This window comes from Octopus sinensis, linkage group LG28, assembly GCF_006345805.1.
Source record: "Octopus sinensis linkage group LG28, ASM634580v1, whole genome shotgun sequence".
Taxonomy (NCBI): Eukaryota; Metazoa; Mollusca; class Cephalopoda; order Octopoda; family Octopodidae; genus Octopus; species Octopus sinensis.
The window spans coordinates 2188574-2202772 of NC_043024.1; the positions used below are offsets into that span (position 1 = coordinate 2188574).

At 40.7% G+C, this 14199-nt stretch overlaps 1 protein-coding gene across 1 annotated transcript; it reads right to left on the bottom strand.

The window, feature by feature from the left end:
• Positions 1 to 11656: 11656 nt before the first annotated feature.
• LOC115225555 (zinc finger protein 239-like) lies at positions 11657 to 13616 on the bottom strand. The gene has a single exon (XM_036514443.1). The coding sequence runs from the start codon at positions 13307 to 13309 to the stop codon at positions 12380 to 12382; it is 930 nt and encodes a 309-aa protein (XP_036370336.1). The 5' UTR covers positions 13310 to 13616; the 3' UTR covers positions 11657 to 12379.
• Between the last annotated feature and the right edge of the window lie 583 nt (positions 13617 to 14199).

A 14199-nucleotide genomic window follows, 5' to 3' on the forward strand; every position in this document is an offset into this window, starting at 1 on the left:
AAATGTCTTTTTTTTTATATTCTATTCCCCAGTTATTTCTGTTGCTTGAAATGCTTAGCGGTATTTCGTCTGTCTTTTTGCTCTGAGTTCAAATTCCACTGAGGTCGACTTTGCCATTCACCCTTTCGGGGTCAATAAATAAAGTACCAGTTTCACACTAGGGTTGATATAATCAACTTAATCCCTTTGTCATTCTTTATTTGTCCCCTCTATGTTTAGCCCCCTAGTGGGCAATAAAAAATAAATATTTCCATCAACTGTAATCATTGTCAATATCTGAGGGGCCTGCCAATTCCTTTGAAATCCAGGGTTAATTAGAATACAGGATTGGTTTTCTTGCACCCATTCCAGGCAGTGAAGTACAGAAATGCTGCTAATAATCACACACCCAAAGAAAATCTTTTACAATTCTATAATCGATTTATATAAACAGGGTAATATTTCTTCTGTGTAGCATCTTAGTTTCATCTTAAACAATATATCATATATATTCATGATGTGTTCGATGTAAAATCTTCTTTTATGCTAAATATCCTCTCTGACACTCTGAAATAAAAAAGAAATAATATGAGATATAGAATATACTTGAAAAGTAAAGATTAACTAATGAAAATTTTATTACGTTTTTATACTGATAAACTGGAGATATAAACCTTTAGCTGGCCAAATAAACGTTAACACGTCAGTCTGACAAACAAACAAGGAGATTATAAGGTAGTCATGGGATGTGCTAAAAATAATAGCTAATTAGCTCTTAAATCACGCACCAATTTTTTAAATTTTGTTTTGGTTTTTGCACAATCCTATGAATTACAAATTCGCAAGAGTTTTCTAAAAATTCCCAAAAAGTTTAGAACCAACAAAGAATTTACGATTTTCATCTGCTGTTTGTTTGTTGAGCGAAGCGGTCTTCGTCCCAGAGCTCGCAAGATGGAAGAAGTCGGAAACGTGGTCCTTTGCTATTCGTAAGACCCGCAGAAGAGAAAGCAGGTCAGCCCCCCCCCCCGACACCGAGAGCATCGAATGATGGATGAATCCGCATCCAGGTTCGGCGGTTGCGTAGGAAGTCGGGGGACAAGAAACAGGAAGAAAGAGTGAGAGAAAGTTGGGGCGAAAGAGTACAACAGGGGTCGCCACAATCCTCTGCTGGAGCATCGTGGAGCGTTAGGTGTTTTCGCTCAATAAACACACACAACGCCCAGTCTGGGAATCGAAACCGCGATCCTCCGACCGCGAGTCCGCTGCCCTAACCACTGGGCAATTGCGCCTCCACTTACATCTGCTGTATATGAAATACCAGAAGCTATTGTGTTAAAAAGAGCAAGGACTAACATTTACTTTGAAACGGTTGATGATGATGATGATGATATATATATATATATATATATATATATATTTACTACCCACAAAAGGATAAACATAGAGGGGACAAACAAGGACAGACATAGGGATTAAGTCGATTACATTGACCCCAGTGCATAACTGGTACTTAATTTATCGACCCTGAAAGATGAAAGGCAAAGTCGACCACAGTGGAATGTGAACTCATAACGTAAAGGCACATGCATTTCGCCCGTCGTGCTAATGTTGCTGCCAGCTCGCCACCTTCATATATATATATATTTGCGTATATATATAAATATATATATATATATATATATCATCATCATCATCATCGTTTAACGTCCGTTCTCCATGCTAGCATGGGTTGGATGGTTCGACCGGGGATCTGGGAAGCCAGAAGGCTGTACCAGTCTTATCTGGCAATATTTCTACAGCTGGATGCCCTTCCTAACGCCAACCCTCCGTGAGTGTAGTGGGTGCTTTTTACGTGCCACCTGCACAGGTGCCAGGCGAGGCTGGCAACGGCCACGGTCGGATTGGTGTATTTTATGTGCCACTCGAAACGGCGCTGGCATTGGCCACGAGTAGGATAGTGCTTTTTACGTACCACCAGACCAGGGATCCTGGCTGGTTCAATTCGATTTCGATTTCGCTTGCCCCAACATGTCTTCGCAAGCAAAGGAGGGTTGGCATGGGTGCCTGTCGTCGGATGAGGTTCTATATCGACTTCGCTTGCCTCAACAGGTCTTTGTGTGCAAGGGAGGAAAGGCATTCATATGTGGGCTGGGCTCACTTGTCCTGCCTGGTCTTCTCACGTACAGCATATTTCCATAGGTCTCGGTCGCTGGTCATTTCCTCAGTGAGGCCTAAAGTTCGAAGGTCCTGCTTCACCACCTCCTCCCAGGTTTTCCTGGGTCTACATCTTCAACGGGTTCATCAACTGCTAGGGATTGGCACTTTCTCACACACCTATCTTCATCCATTCTCGCCACATGTCCATACCAGCGCAATCGTCTCTCTTGCACACCACAACTGATGCTTCTTAGATACAACATTTCTCTCAAGGTACTAACGCTCTGTCGAGTATGTACACTGACGTTACACATCCATCGGAGCATACTGGCTTCATTCCTCACAAGCTTACGCATGTCTTCAGCAGTCACGGCCCATGTTTCACTGCCATGTAGCATGGCTGTTCGTACACATGCATCATACAGTCTGCTTTTTACTCTGAGCGAGAGGCCTTCAGTCACCAGCAGAGGTAAGAGCTCCCTAGACTTTGCCCAGGCTATTCTTATCCTAGCAGTTACACTTTCAGTGCACCCATCCCCACTACTGACTTGGTCACCTAGATAATGGAAGCTATCAACTACTTCTAGTTTTTCCCGCTGGAAAGTGACGGAAGTTGTTTTCTGCAGATTTTCGAAGGTTAATGCTCCCAAGCATCTGCCACATACAAAAACTATCTTCCCAGTTAGCCTACCTTTGACATTGCTGCACCCCTTATGTGTCCATAGCTTACACTGGGTACATCTTATAGAGTTTCTACTTACACCTTTTCTACAGATCGAGCAGGGCCATCTTCCTGAAGACATTTGTGGATTGTCTACCTTCCTACTTATTAGTACTTTGGTTTTAGCTAGGTTGACTCTAAGGCCCCTCGATTCTAAACCCTCCTTCCACACCTGGAACTTCTCCTCCAGTTCTGATAGTGACTCAGCAATTAGAGCAAGGTCGTCAGCACAGAGGAGCTCCCAGGGGCAACCCGTCTTGAATTCCTCCGTAATTGTCTGGAGGACTATGATAAACAGGAGGGGGCTGAGTACTGAACCCTGGTGGACCCCAACCTCTACTTTGAATTCTTCGGTGTATAAGTTGCCAACCCTAACCTTACTTACGGCATCTCTGTACATGGCTTGCACAGCCCTCACCAGCCATTCATCTATCCCTAGTTTCCTCATTGACCACCAGATAAGGGATCGGGGGACCCTATCAAAGGCTTTCTCCATGTCAACGAAAGCCAGGTACAAGGGCTTATCTTTGGCTAGGTATTTCTCCTGCAGCTGCCTTACCAGGAATATAGCATCAGTGGTACTTTTCCCTGGCACGAACCCAAACTGCATCTCATCTAAACTAACTCTCTCTCTAATTAGGTGGGCTATGACCCTCTCCGTAACCTTCATTACCTGATCCAACAGCTTGATACCTCTGTAATTATTTGTATCTAGGGCATCACCTTTACCTTTGTAGCAGTTGACTAGTATGCTGCTACACCAGTTATTGGGTATGACTCCTTCATGTATCACCTGGTTGACTATACGGGTGACTAGGTTATATCCGACACTGCCAGATGTTTTGAGCATCTCTGCAGTAATTCCTGATGGGCCTGGGGCTTTCCCTGTCTTCATGCTTCTAATTGCCTTAGCTACCACGGAACTATCAACTCGGATAGCTGGTCCCTCTGTTGGGTCAACATTCGGCAGACTCTCTTTATCCCATTCATTTTCTTTATTCAGCAACCTTTCATAGTGGCATCTCCAAACCTCTCTCTTTGCATCCTCATTTAGCGCAAGTGAACCATCATCCATGCGAACACACTTCTCTCCTACCACATCACGATTCTCTCTCACACACTGTCTTGCAACACGAAATACCTCAAGTCTTTCATCCTCACGGCTCACAACATTGGCAAATTTTTTCTTATCCGCTTCCCCTCTAGCTAAATAAACATGTCTCCTAGCTTCCCTTCTGGCTGTCTGATACAATTCCCTGCTACCACCGTTCTTCCAGTCCCTCCAAGCCTGTTTCTTTTGTCTAATAGCCCTGTCCACCACATTGTTCCACCACGACGTTACTCTGGGTCGAGACGGAACTTTGCTCCATCCACAGATCTGGTCAGTGGCTGTCAGCAGATTGTCCCGTAGAAATCTCCAGTTGTCTTCCACATTAAGTGAAGCTATATCCCCTTCTATTTCGTCAAAGGCTTCGAGTAGTATGTCTCTAAATCTCTGTCCATTTGCAGGATCTTTAAGCTTCCAGACCCTTCTCCTCCAAGCTGGTCTTCTTCTGGGCAATATATATATATATATATATATATATATATATATATTGGTAAAACGGTAAGATAACAAAAGAAAGAAAGAGACCTCAATATTATGTAAATAGAGGAAATTTATCTATAAAATAATATGTTACATTACTCAATAGTCAAGATAAAACTCTGAGTTTCAGATGCCGAAGTGGAAATCCACAACACCATCTCTTCGGTTATCTGGCCATCTGAAAAAACGCTATGAAAAAATACCGTTATATAAAGGGAAATTACTGTATTATAATTCTGCGCGCGAAAACCCACGTGCGTACTTATACGTCACTATGGAAACATACACATCTTCACTCGCATTTTTCGCCAAATATATACGCATATATATATACAACCTCTTACATACACACATGCGTACCGTAAAAGTTCATACATACGTCTATATACGCACAAACACAAGAAAAACCATGGTTAAAGGTAACAGAAAAAAAAACATAAGGAAGTATACAAAGCATAAAAACCACGTTCATATACGGACATGCCCCTATGCACTCATACACACACACACGCCCATATATGTACATACCCGCACATATTTATATACGCATACATACACACGCATATACAAAAAATGAATATATATATGTCCCCCCCCACCATAAAAATGGAAAAATACTAAGTTAAAACGTCTATATATATATATGTGCATTCTTATGCCCGCACACACATATATAAATATAGACATATATATGTATATACATATATATGCACATACACACACACAAAAAAGTTGGCGATTACAAAGGTATTTCACAAGAATCATATATATAGTGGAAGCCGCTTATTGTGATCATTTCCGTACAGCATTGGCCGACACCTAACAGATGACGTTAAACAAATATAAAGTCTGAACCAATTAATTTCGATAACAATAACCGGCTGATAACGTTATCCGCTATTCCGATTGACCGCCACTCCATTCCTGCCCAGCCTACATCAATACACAACAAACTACGGCATTTCTATAAATCGCAGTATTTGCTATACAACGTCTTCAATCAGATCGTATTCCTCTCCAATATATATACATATATATATAATAACTTACCCCTGATGCTTAATAAATAAATAAATATTTATTTACTTTCGATTTCGTCTCCAAAGAATTGAGGAAACGTGACAAGCCGGAAGTAAGGTGCGTCATGTGACTTAGACTCTTTAATATATGAAACCACAAAGAGTGCTGTCGACACAAAAGCGAAACTAAGAAGGAAGGGGGAACGTAATATTGTTGTTGACTATCACCATGGTTACTGTCTAAGCGGAAGGCGCATGGCTCGGTGGTTAGCGCATCGGGCTATCAATCACGAGTTAGTGAGTTCGATTCCCTGGATCTTTTCGCTGTTCCACGTTGCCAGCGGAATCCTCGGCGACTCACGGGAATTCCGGAGCAGGGGATTCAGTTGGTCTTACACCTGAATCCTCATCGGCGAACGACGGGGATCCGCGATGTATGAAAATGTCTGTATAGGTATAGATGGAAATGGTGAGGATATTAAGAAATGGTTAATAGCAAAATGTGGGAAAGAAAAAAACTGGAATGGGCAGTGAAAAGGAAAACGAAACAGTGAAAGAAATTATATAGCTTCGTTTAAATAATTTTTTTAGTCCTTCCTTTTTTCTGAGTTGTGCGTTAGATATGAAATTAGATATGAAATCATTCGTATCTAATTCCGGTCTCCTAATAATTATCAGTTATAAAGCGGAATTGATCAAGGAAGAAAGATTTGTATGAAACTATAGCAGGAAATAAACGGAATTTGCAAGACTGAACGGTTAATGGACGAGGGGAAGTAACTCTTCTTTCAACAAAAGTCTTGAATATTTTTATATAGCTTCGGGTTTAAATGACAATTAATTCAACAAATTGTTAGAAAGGATCACAAAAGTACAGACCCCAAAATTACTGCAGGGGTTAATGACCGCCTCAAGAACCCAGTTTCCACAAAAACTTTTTGCTGGGAGCTGCACAAAGCCAGATTTCAAGGGAGGGCTGCAATCAGAAAACCACTACTTTCAAAAACAAACGTTGCAAAGCGTTTAGAGTGCAGTAAAAACCTACAGAAATGATCCCTAGAGCAGTGGAAGAATGTTATTTTCTAGGACGAGTCATCCTTTACCTTATTTCCGACCACCGGCCGAGTTTACGTGTGAAGAGAGCCAAAAGAAGCATTTGACCCAGACTGCCTTCTTCCAACTGTTAAACATGGAGGAGGATCTGTAATGATCTGGGGAGCTATATCTTGGAAATCTGCCAGCCCAATGGTTTCCCTTCATGGCAGAATAAATAGTCAAGTCTATTTAAGCATTTTATCTGATCAAATTCATCCTATGGTTGCGGAACTGATTCTGGAGGGAAACACAAGCTTTCAAGATGATAATGCACCAATTCACACAGCTAAAGTTGTCACTGAATGGCACGAGGAACATTCCAAAGACAGAGATGAAAAACTCCTCAATGAAATTCCTCATCAGGAATTACAGACTGTAATGAATGATTACGACCCCCAAAAATATACAAACACCTTTTGTAGCCCAGATGTGAACAAATAATTTATTTGTTCACGCCTGGGCTATATCATCATCCTCATCATGATCATTTAGCGTCCGCTTTCCATGCAAGCATGGGTTGGACGGTTCAACTGGGTTCTGGGAAGCCAGAAGGCTGCACCAGGCCCAGTCTGATCTGGCAGTGTTTCTACAGCTGGATGCCCTTCCTAACGCCAACCACTCCATATCTGCGGCAAATTCTTCACTCAAAACGATGGTTTAATTAAACACATACGTATTCATACAGGAGAGAAACCTTACCATTGTGGTAACACCTTTTGTAGCCCAGATGTGAACAAATAATTTATTTGTTCATGCCTGGGCTATATCATCATCATCATCATCGTCGTACATATATACGACAGGCTTCTTTCAGTTTCCATCTACCAAATCCACTCACAAGGCTTTGGTCGGCCCGGGGCTATAGTAGAAGACACTTGCCCAAGGTGCCACGTAGTGGGACTGAACCCGGAACCATGTGGTTGGTAAGCAAGCTACTTACCCCACAGCCACTCCTGCACCTGTATATATGTATATATACGACAGGCTTCTTTCAGTTTCTGTCTACCAAATCCACTCACAAGGCTTTGGTCGGCCCGGGGCTATAGTAGAAGACACTTGCCCAAGGTGCCATGCAGTGGGACTGAACCCGGAACCATGTGGTTGGTAAGCAAGCTACTTACCCCACAGCCACTCCTGCACCTGTATTATCTCACAGCTTCAAATATTTCAATGATGTGATAGTATTTTTTTAGAACGACATCATAGGGTAGGTGTAAGGGGCTGGATCTGGGTGATTGTAATATAAAATAGGTAGATAGGCGCAGGAGTGGCTGTGTGGTAAGTAGCTTGCTTACCAACCACATGGTTCCGGGTTCAGTCCCACTGCGTGGCACCTTGGGCAAGTGTCTTCTATTATAGCCTCGGGCCGAGCAAAGCCTTGTGAGTGGATTTGGTAGACGGAAACTGAAAGAAGCCTGTCATATATATGTATATATATGTGTGCATGTGTGTTTGTCTGTCTGTGTTTGTCCCCCCAACATCGCTTGACAACCGATGCTGGTGTGTTTACGTACCCGTCACTTAGCGGTTCGGCAATAAGAGAATGATAGAATAAGTACTGGGCTTACAAAAGAATAAGTCCCGGGGTTGAGTTGCTCGACTAAAGGCGGTGCTCCAGCATGGCCACAGTCAAATGACTGAAACAAGTAAAAGAGTAAAGAGAAGATTTGTGCCAAATATGGTCAGTTTAAATGCTAATGGGTTGATAAACCGTCTGACCCATGCAAGTATGGACAATGATGATGATGATATTTTCAGAGCCAACAAATATGAAAAAAATAATTTTGATTCTTCAGAAACTAACAACCAACAAATATAGTCAAAAGATTTTAATTTAACATTTACAAGATATTTAGAAAACATTTTCATTTACATATAAATTCTCAGTAATTTTTTTCCTTTTTACTTTTGTTTAGAGAGGATACTTTTTGTTTCCAAGAAATCATCTCAATAGCATTCACTTCTGTTTAACCATTTTGTTTTGGTATTTCTCTTTGAAATATACTGTTGCTTTTAATTCAGTTAGTCTTTAAAATATATTTCTTTATTGCCCACAAGGGGTTAAACACAGAGGGGACAAACAAGGACAGACATAGGTATTAAGTCGATTACATTGATCCCCAGTGCGTAACTGGTGCTTAATTTATCGACCCCGAAAGGATGAAAGGCAAAGTCGACCTTGGTGGAATTTGAACTCAGAACGTAAAGACAGACGAAATACCTATTTCTTTACTACCCACAAGGGGCTAAACACAGAGAGGACAAACAAGGACAGACAAACGGATTAAGTCAATTACATCGACCCCAGTGCGTAACTGGTACTTAATTTATCGACCCCGAAAGGATGAAAGGCAAAGTCGACCTCGGTGGAATTTGAACTCAGAATGTAGCGGCAGGCGAAATACCTATTTCTTTACTACCCACAAGGGGACAAACAAGGACAGACAAACGGATTAAGTCGATTACATCGACCCCAGTGCATAACTGGTACTTAATTTACCGACCCCGAAAGGATGAAAGGCAAAGTCGACCTTGGCGGAATTTGAACTCAGAATGTAGCGGCAGGCGAAATACCTATTTCTTTACTACCACAAGGGGCTAAACACAGAGGGGACAAACAAGGACAGACAAAGGGGTTAAGTCGATTACATCGACCCTAGTGCGTAACTGGTACTTAATTTATCGACCCCGAAAGGATGAAAGGCAATGTCGACCTCGGCGGAATTTGAACCCAGAACGTAACGGCAGACGAAATACGGCTACGCATTTCGCCCGGCGTGCTAACGAGTCTGCCAGCTCGTCACCTTAATCTTTAAAATAGTTAGTCTTTATAATAATGAAAAATTTAGTTTAAAAAAAAACACTTTGACATACTGTTTTCCATGTTTTGTTTTGAATTTTTTTTTATTACTCTTTTTACTCTTTTTTTTACTTGTTTCAGTCATTTGACTGTGGCCATGCTGGAGCACCGCCTTTAGTCGAGCAACTCGACCCCGGGACTTATTCTTTTGTAAGCCCAGTACTTATCCTATCGGTCTCTTTTGCCGAACCGCTAAGTGACGGGGACGTAAACACACCAGCATCGGTTGTCAAGCGATGCTAGGGAGACAAACACAGACACACAAACACATACACACACACACACATATATATATATATATATACATATATACGACAGGCTTCTTTCAGTTTCCGTCTACCAAATCCACTCACAAGGCATTGGTCGGCCCGGGGCTATAGCAGAAGACACTTGCCCAAGATGCCACGCAGTGGGACTGAACCCGGAACCATGTGGTTGGTTAGCAAGCTACTCCTGCGCCTAATTAATCATGGATTATCTTGTAGCTTTGAGATTTTACTTGTAGCTTTGAGATTTTACAGCACTCCTGCGCCTAATTAATCATGGATTATCTTGTAGCTTTGAGATTTTACAGCCACTCCTGCGCCTAATTAATCATGGATTATCTTGTAGCTTTGAGATTTTACAGCCACTCCTGCGCCTAATTAATCATGGATTATCTTGTAGCTTTGAGATTTTACATGCCTTTGAGATTGCCACTCCTGCGCCTAATTAATCATGGATTATCTTGTAGCTTTGAGATTTTACAGCGAATTAATCATGTGATTATGTTTAGAATGACATTGTAGGGTAGGTGTGAGATGGTTTAAGCCTTTAGCACTCATATTTCTTTGTCAAATGTAATGCTTATTTATTCTCATTGTTTTGAATTAATCATGGATTATCTCATAGCTTTGACATTTCAACAATGTGATTGTTTTGTTTTTTTATTAGAGTGACATAGCAGGGTAGGTGTGAGAGACTGCACCTGTATAGTTCTGAACATGAAGCAGGTAGAATACTTAGGCCGGGTGGTAGTTAGTTAGTTAGTTAGTTAGTTAGTCAATTTGGCTCAAAGGCAAATAGCAAGGCCATGTAGGGGGACATGGAGTTAAGTACAGGGTGGTGTTCATATAAAGAGTTCAGGCCACTTGAGGTCAGGGAGGCTTTGAACAAAGCGGTCGTCGGCATCTTCACCATCTCGTCTGGCAGCTTGTTCCACGGATCCGCAACCCGGGTATGGATGGTTCAAATGCTAAAGTGTTTAAGTTTTGCTCAGGTGTTTTTTTTTTTTCCAATCATGATTAACGAGATAATGTCTGTTTAAGAAAGACAAACAACGGTTACCAGATCTTTCTTCCAGGTGTTTGCGAATTTGAAGACGTCTGTGAATTACAAAACAGTCTACAAGGAATGGTTTCTTACACATCTTTTTCTTTAGAATGCATTTGTTTACCAACTTCAAGTTTGTGATTCAAAAATAAGGATTCCTCACACATTTTAGAAAAAAAGGATTTCTCTTAAACAAAACCAAATTTGCAGATTACAAAATGAAAATGAAAATTCAAGTGAAAAAAACTTAAATTCACAATAAATGATCCATGCTGGATCTTTTCACTTTGACCGGCAGATTTTAAAAAAATGATTTTTTGTAACTTTTCAGCGGTGGTGCCCCAGCATGGCCGCGGCCTTTGGGCTAAAACACTTTTAAACTTCGTATAGTGGTAGAATGTGTCATATAAAACATCTTTTTCTCTTGGCGTTATTGAGAAAATTCTGTAGTTTGTAAAGTGAAAAGATCCTAAAAGCTTGCCGACATGTACATGTTGATGGACCAAAAGCTTAGACTTGCAAGAGAATTCTTTCTCAGATTTTACATTTGGAAGGTTTCTCTCTAGTATGAAGTCGTTTATGTGTCTTTAGATTACCATTTGTGGAAAAAAGCTTCCCACATGTGATCAACGTTGGATCTAATTAAAAAGGGATTTCGCAATAAATATCGATCTATTTCAACCACACCAGGTAAGATATGATACACATTGAACACTAATACAAAAGAAGCCGCTTATTACAATCGCAGATCATGTCATTTAGTCTTTAAAAATGGTTACTGTAATCAAATCCTGCAGGTTTCCAAACTTATTCGTTTCACAGATGCTTTTTTTCCAAACAGCCTCCAGTGTTTATAATTAGAATTTAATTAAAAGTTGGAGATCTTTTCAGTTTGAATGGCAGTTTAAAAATAATTTTTTGTGACTAAACACTTTTAAACTTCGTATAGTGGTAGAATGTGTCACATAAAACGTCTTTTTCTCTTGGCTTTATTGAGAAAATTCTGTAGTTTGTAAGGTGAAAAGATCCTAAATTCTTACCGACATTTACATGTTGATGGACCAAAAGCTCAGACTTGCAAGAGAATTTCTTTCTCAGATTTTACATTTGGAAGGTTTCTCTCTAGTATGAAGTCGTTTATGTGTCTTTAAATTACCATTTGTGGAAAAAAACTTTCCACATGTGTCACACCCGAATGGCTTTTCTCCTGTGTGTGAACGTTTGTGTTTTGTTAAGTAACCGTTAGTAATAAAAGACTTTCCACAAGTTTCACAACGATACGGTTTCTCTCCCGTGTGGATAAGTTTGTGAACTACAAGATGAGATTTCTGCATGAACGCCTTTCCACAAGTGTCACAGTCGAATGGTTTTTCCCCTGCGTGCATTTTCTGATGAACTACAAAACGAGAATTATCAGTAAAAACTTTGCCACATTGTTCGCAGTGGAACACTTTTCCGCCGTTGTGTATTGCTTGTGGGTTTTTAACTGGGTGCTGGTGAGGAACGATTTACCACAGAGCTGGCAATGGAAGGTTTTTTCCCCCGTGTGGGTCTCTTATGAACGATAACGCAAGAATTAACGGAAAAGGATTTTCCGCAAATCTCACAATGATAGGGTTTTTCTCCGGTGTGGACCCTCACGTGTCTTGTCAATTTATTATTCGAGATAAAAGCTTTTCCACAGATTTCACAGCTGAACGGTTTCTCGCCGTGTGAATCCGTTTGTGGACGACAAGATGAGAATTACTAGAGAAGGATTTTCCGCAGATTCCGCAGTGGAATGGCTTTTCTCTGGCATGAATCCTGGTGTGAACTACAAGGCTGAACTTACCCGAGAACGACTTTCCGCATAATTCACAACGGAATGGTTTTTCCCCCGTATGAGTTCGTTTATGAAGAACAAGGCAAGAACTCGCAGAAAAGGACTTGCCACAGATCTGACAATGATAAGGCCTTTCTCCCGTGTGGACCCTCGTATGCCTCGTCAGCTTATTGTTCGACACGAAAGATTTCCCGCAGATATCACAGAGGAAGGGTTTCTCTCCGGTATGGATGGATTTATGAACGACAAGGTGAGAATTCTGAGTGAAAGCTTTTCCGCACAAATCACATCGGAAACGTTTTTCTTCCGCATGGATTCTAGAATGAACGACGAGGCTAAATTTACCTGAGAACGATTTGCCACAGGTGTTGCAACGGTAAGGTTTTTCCCCTGTGTGAGTTCGTTTATGAAGAACAAGGCAAGAACTAAGAGAGAAATATTTACCACAGATTTCGCATTGATGGCTTTTTTCCCTCGTATGTATCCGTTTGTGCCTGGTTAATTTATTAAAAGACACAAAAGATTTTCCGCAGATATCACAATGAAATGGTTTGTCTCCAGTTCTTCTCTGTGTTGTCAATTTACTGTTAAAGACAAAATATTTACCATACACTCCGTAGTTGTGGGGTGTCTTTCTATGATGTGTTCTTGTGGGTGAAAACTTCGTGTTCGGACGAGAACGTTTTCCGACAGATCTCACAGTAATGTTCAGGAATATTTCTCTGGATCGATCTTTGATCAGGAACTGTTGTTTCATTCAATAAAGGTTTCTCATCTCTGTCTGTCTCAGTAACCGAGTCTATATCGTTAAAAACAGTTATGTTAAAAGTGTCCAAACATTTAACGTCTTCCATAGTAATTCTTAAAAGGCTGAGAAATGTCTGTTTATAAATAATGTATGATAGTTCAGCTTCTTACCGTAAATATCACGAGTTTTTTTATTTATGTATGTAGAAAATATGCGATTTAGACATGGTATTTTCTTACCTGTAGACTGCTTGAGGTCGACTATGTTCTATACAGGTATTATACACATCCTTTTTCCGAGGAATCTAATGCTCTTAGCATAGTTTTCCGTGGGGCTGGCCAGATTGGAGCAATCTCAAGATTAATCAGCCGAAATTGCGAGGATGATCCGGTTCTTGACTGAAGATTAAAGGCTTCGAATGACCCGTTCGTGTTTTTGTATCTTCTATTTGGATGTTTTGCGTTCTTGTCCCATTTTGTATTTTTTTTAATATATATTATACAGTTGCAGATAAAGACTTTACATCTATATTACGAAACATCGTTATACCTAATGGAATATTATACGAATATATGTGTTAACAAATAGAAAGCCCGTGTAGATATCTGATAGCAGACGTTCAGGTGGAATCGGTAAATCTAACGGGGTAAAATGAGACAAGATGTGGCTGTGTGGGACAGAAACCGGAAAAGAAAATATACAGGTGCTTCGTTAATTACGTTTCGTTTAATTATGTTCAGGTGCGTGTATGGGGTCGTAATAAATCGGGATTATTTCAAAAGGTTTGATATGAACTAATGTCGAATCCTAATGTAAAAATCCCACGCCCTTCTCTGTACAAACCCGAATATCTGCAGCGGAATCTTCATGGGACTCAGAAAGCCAAGGTTCTCTCTCTC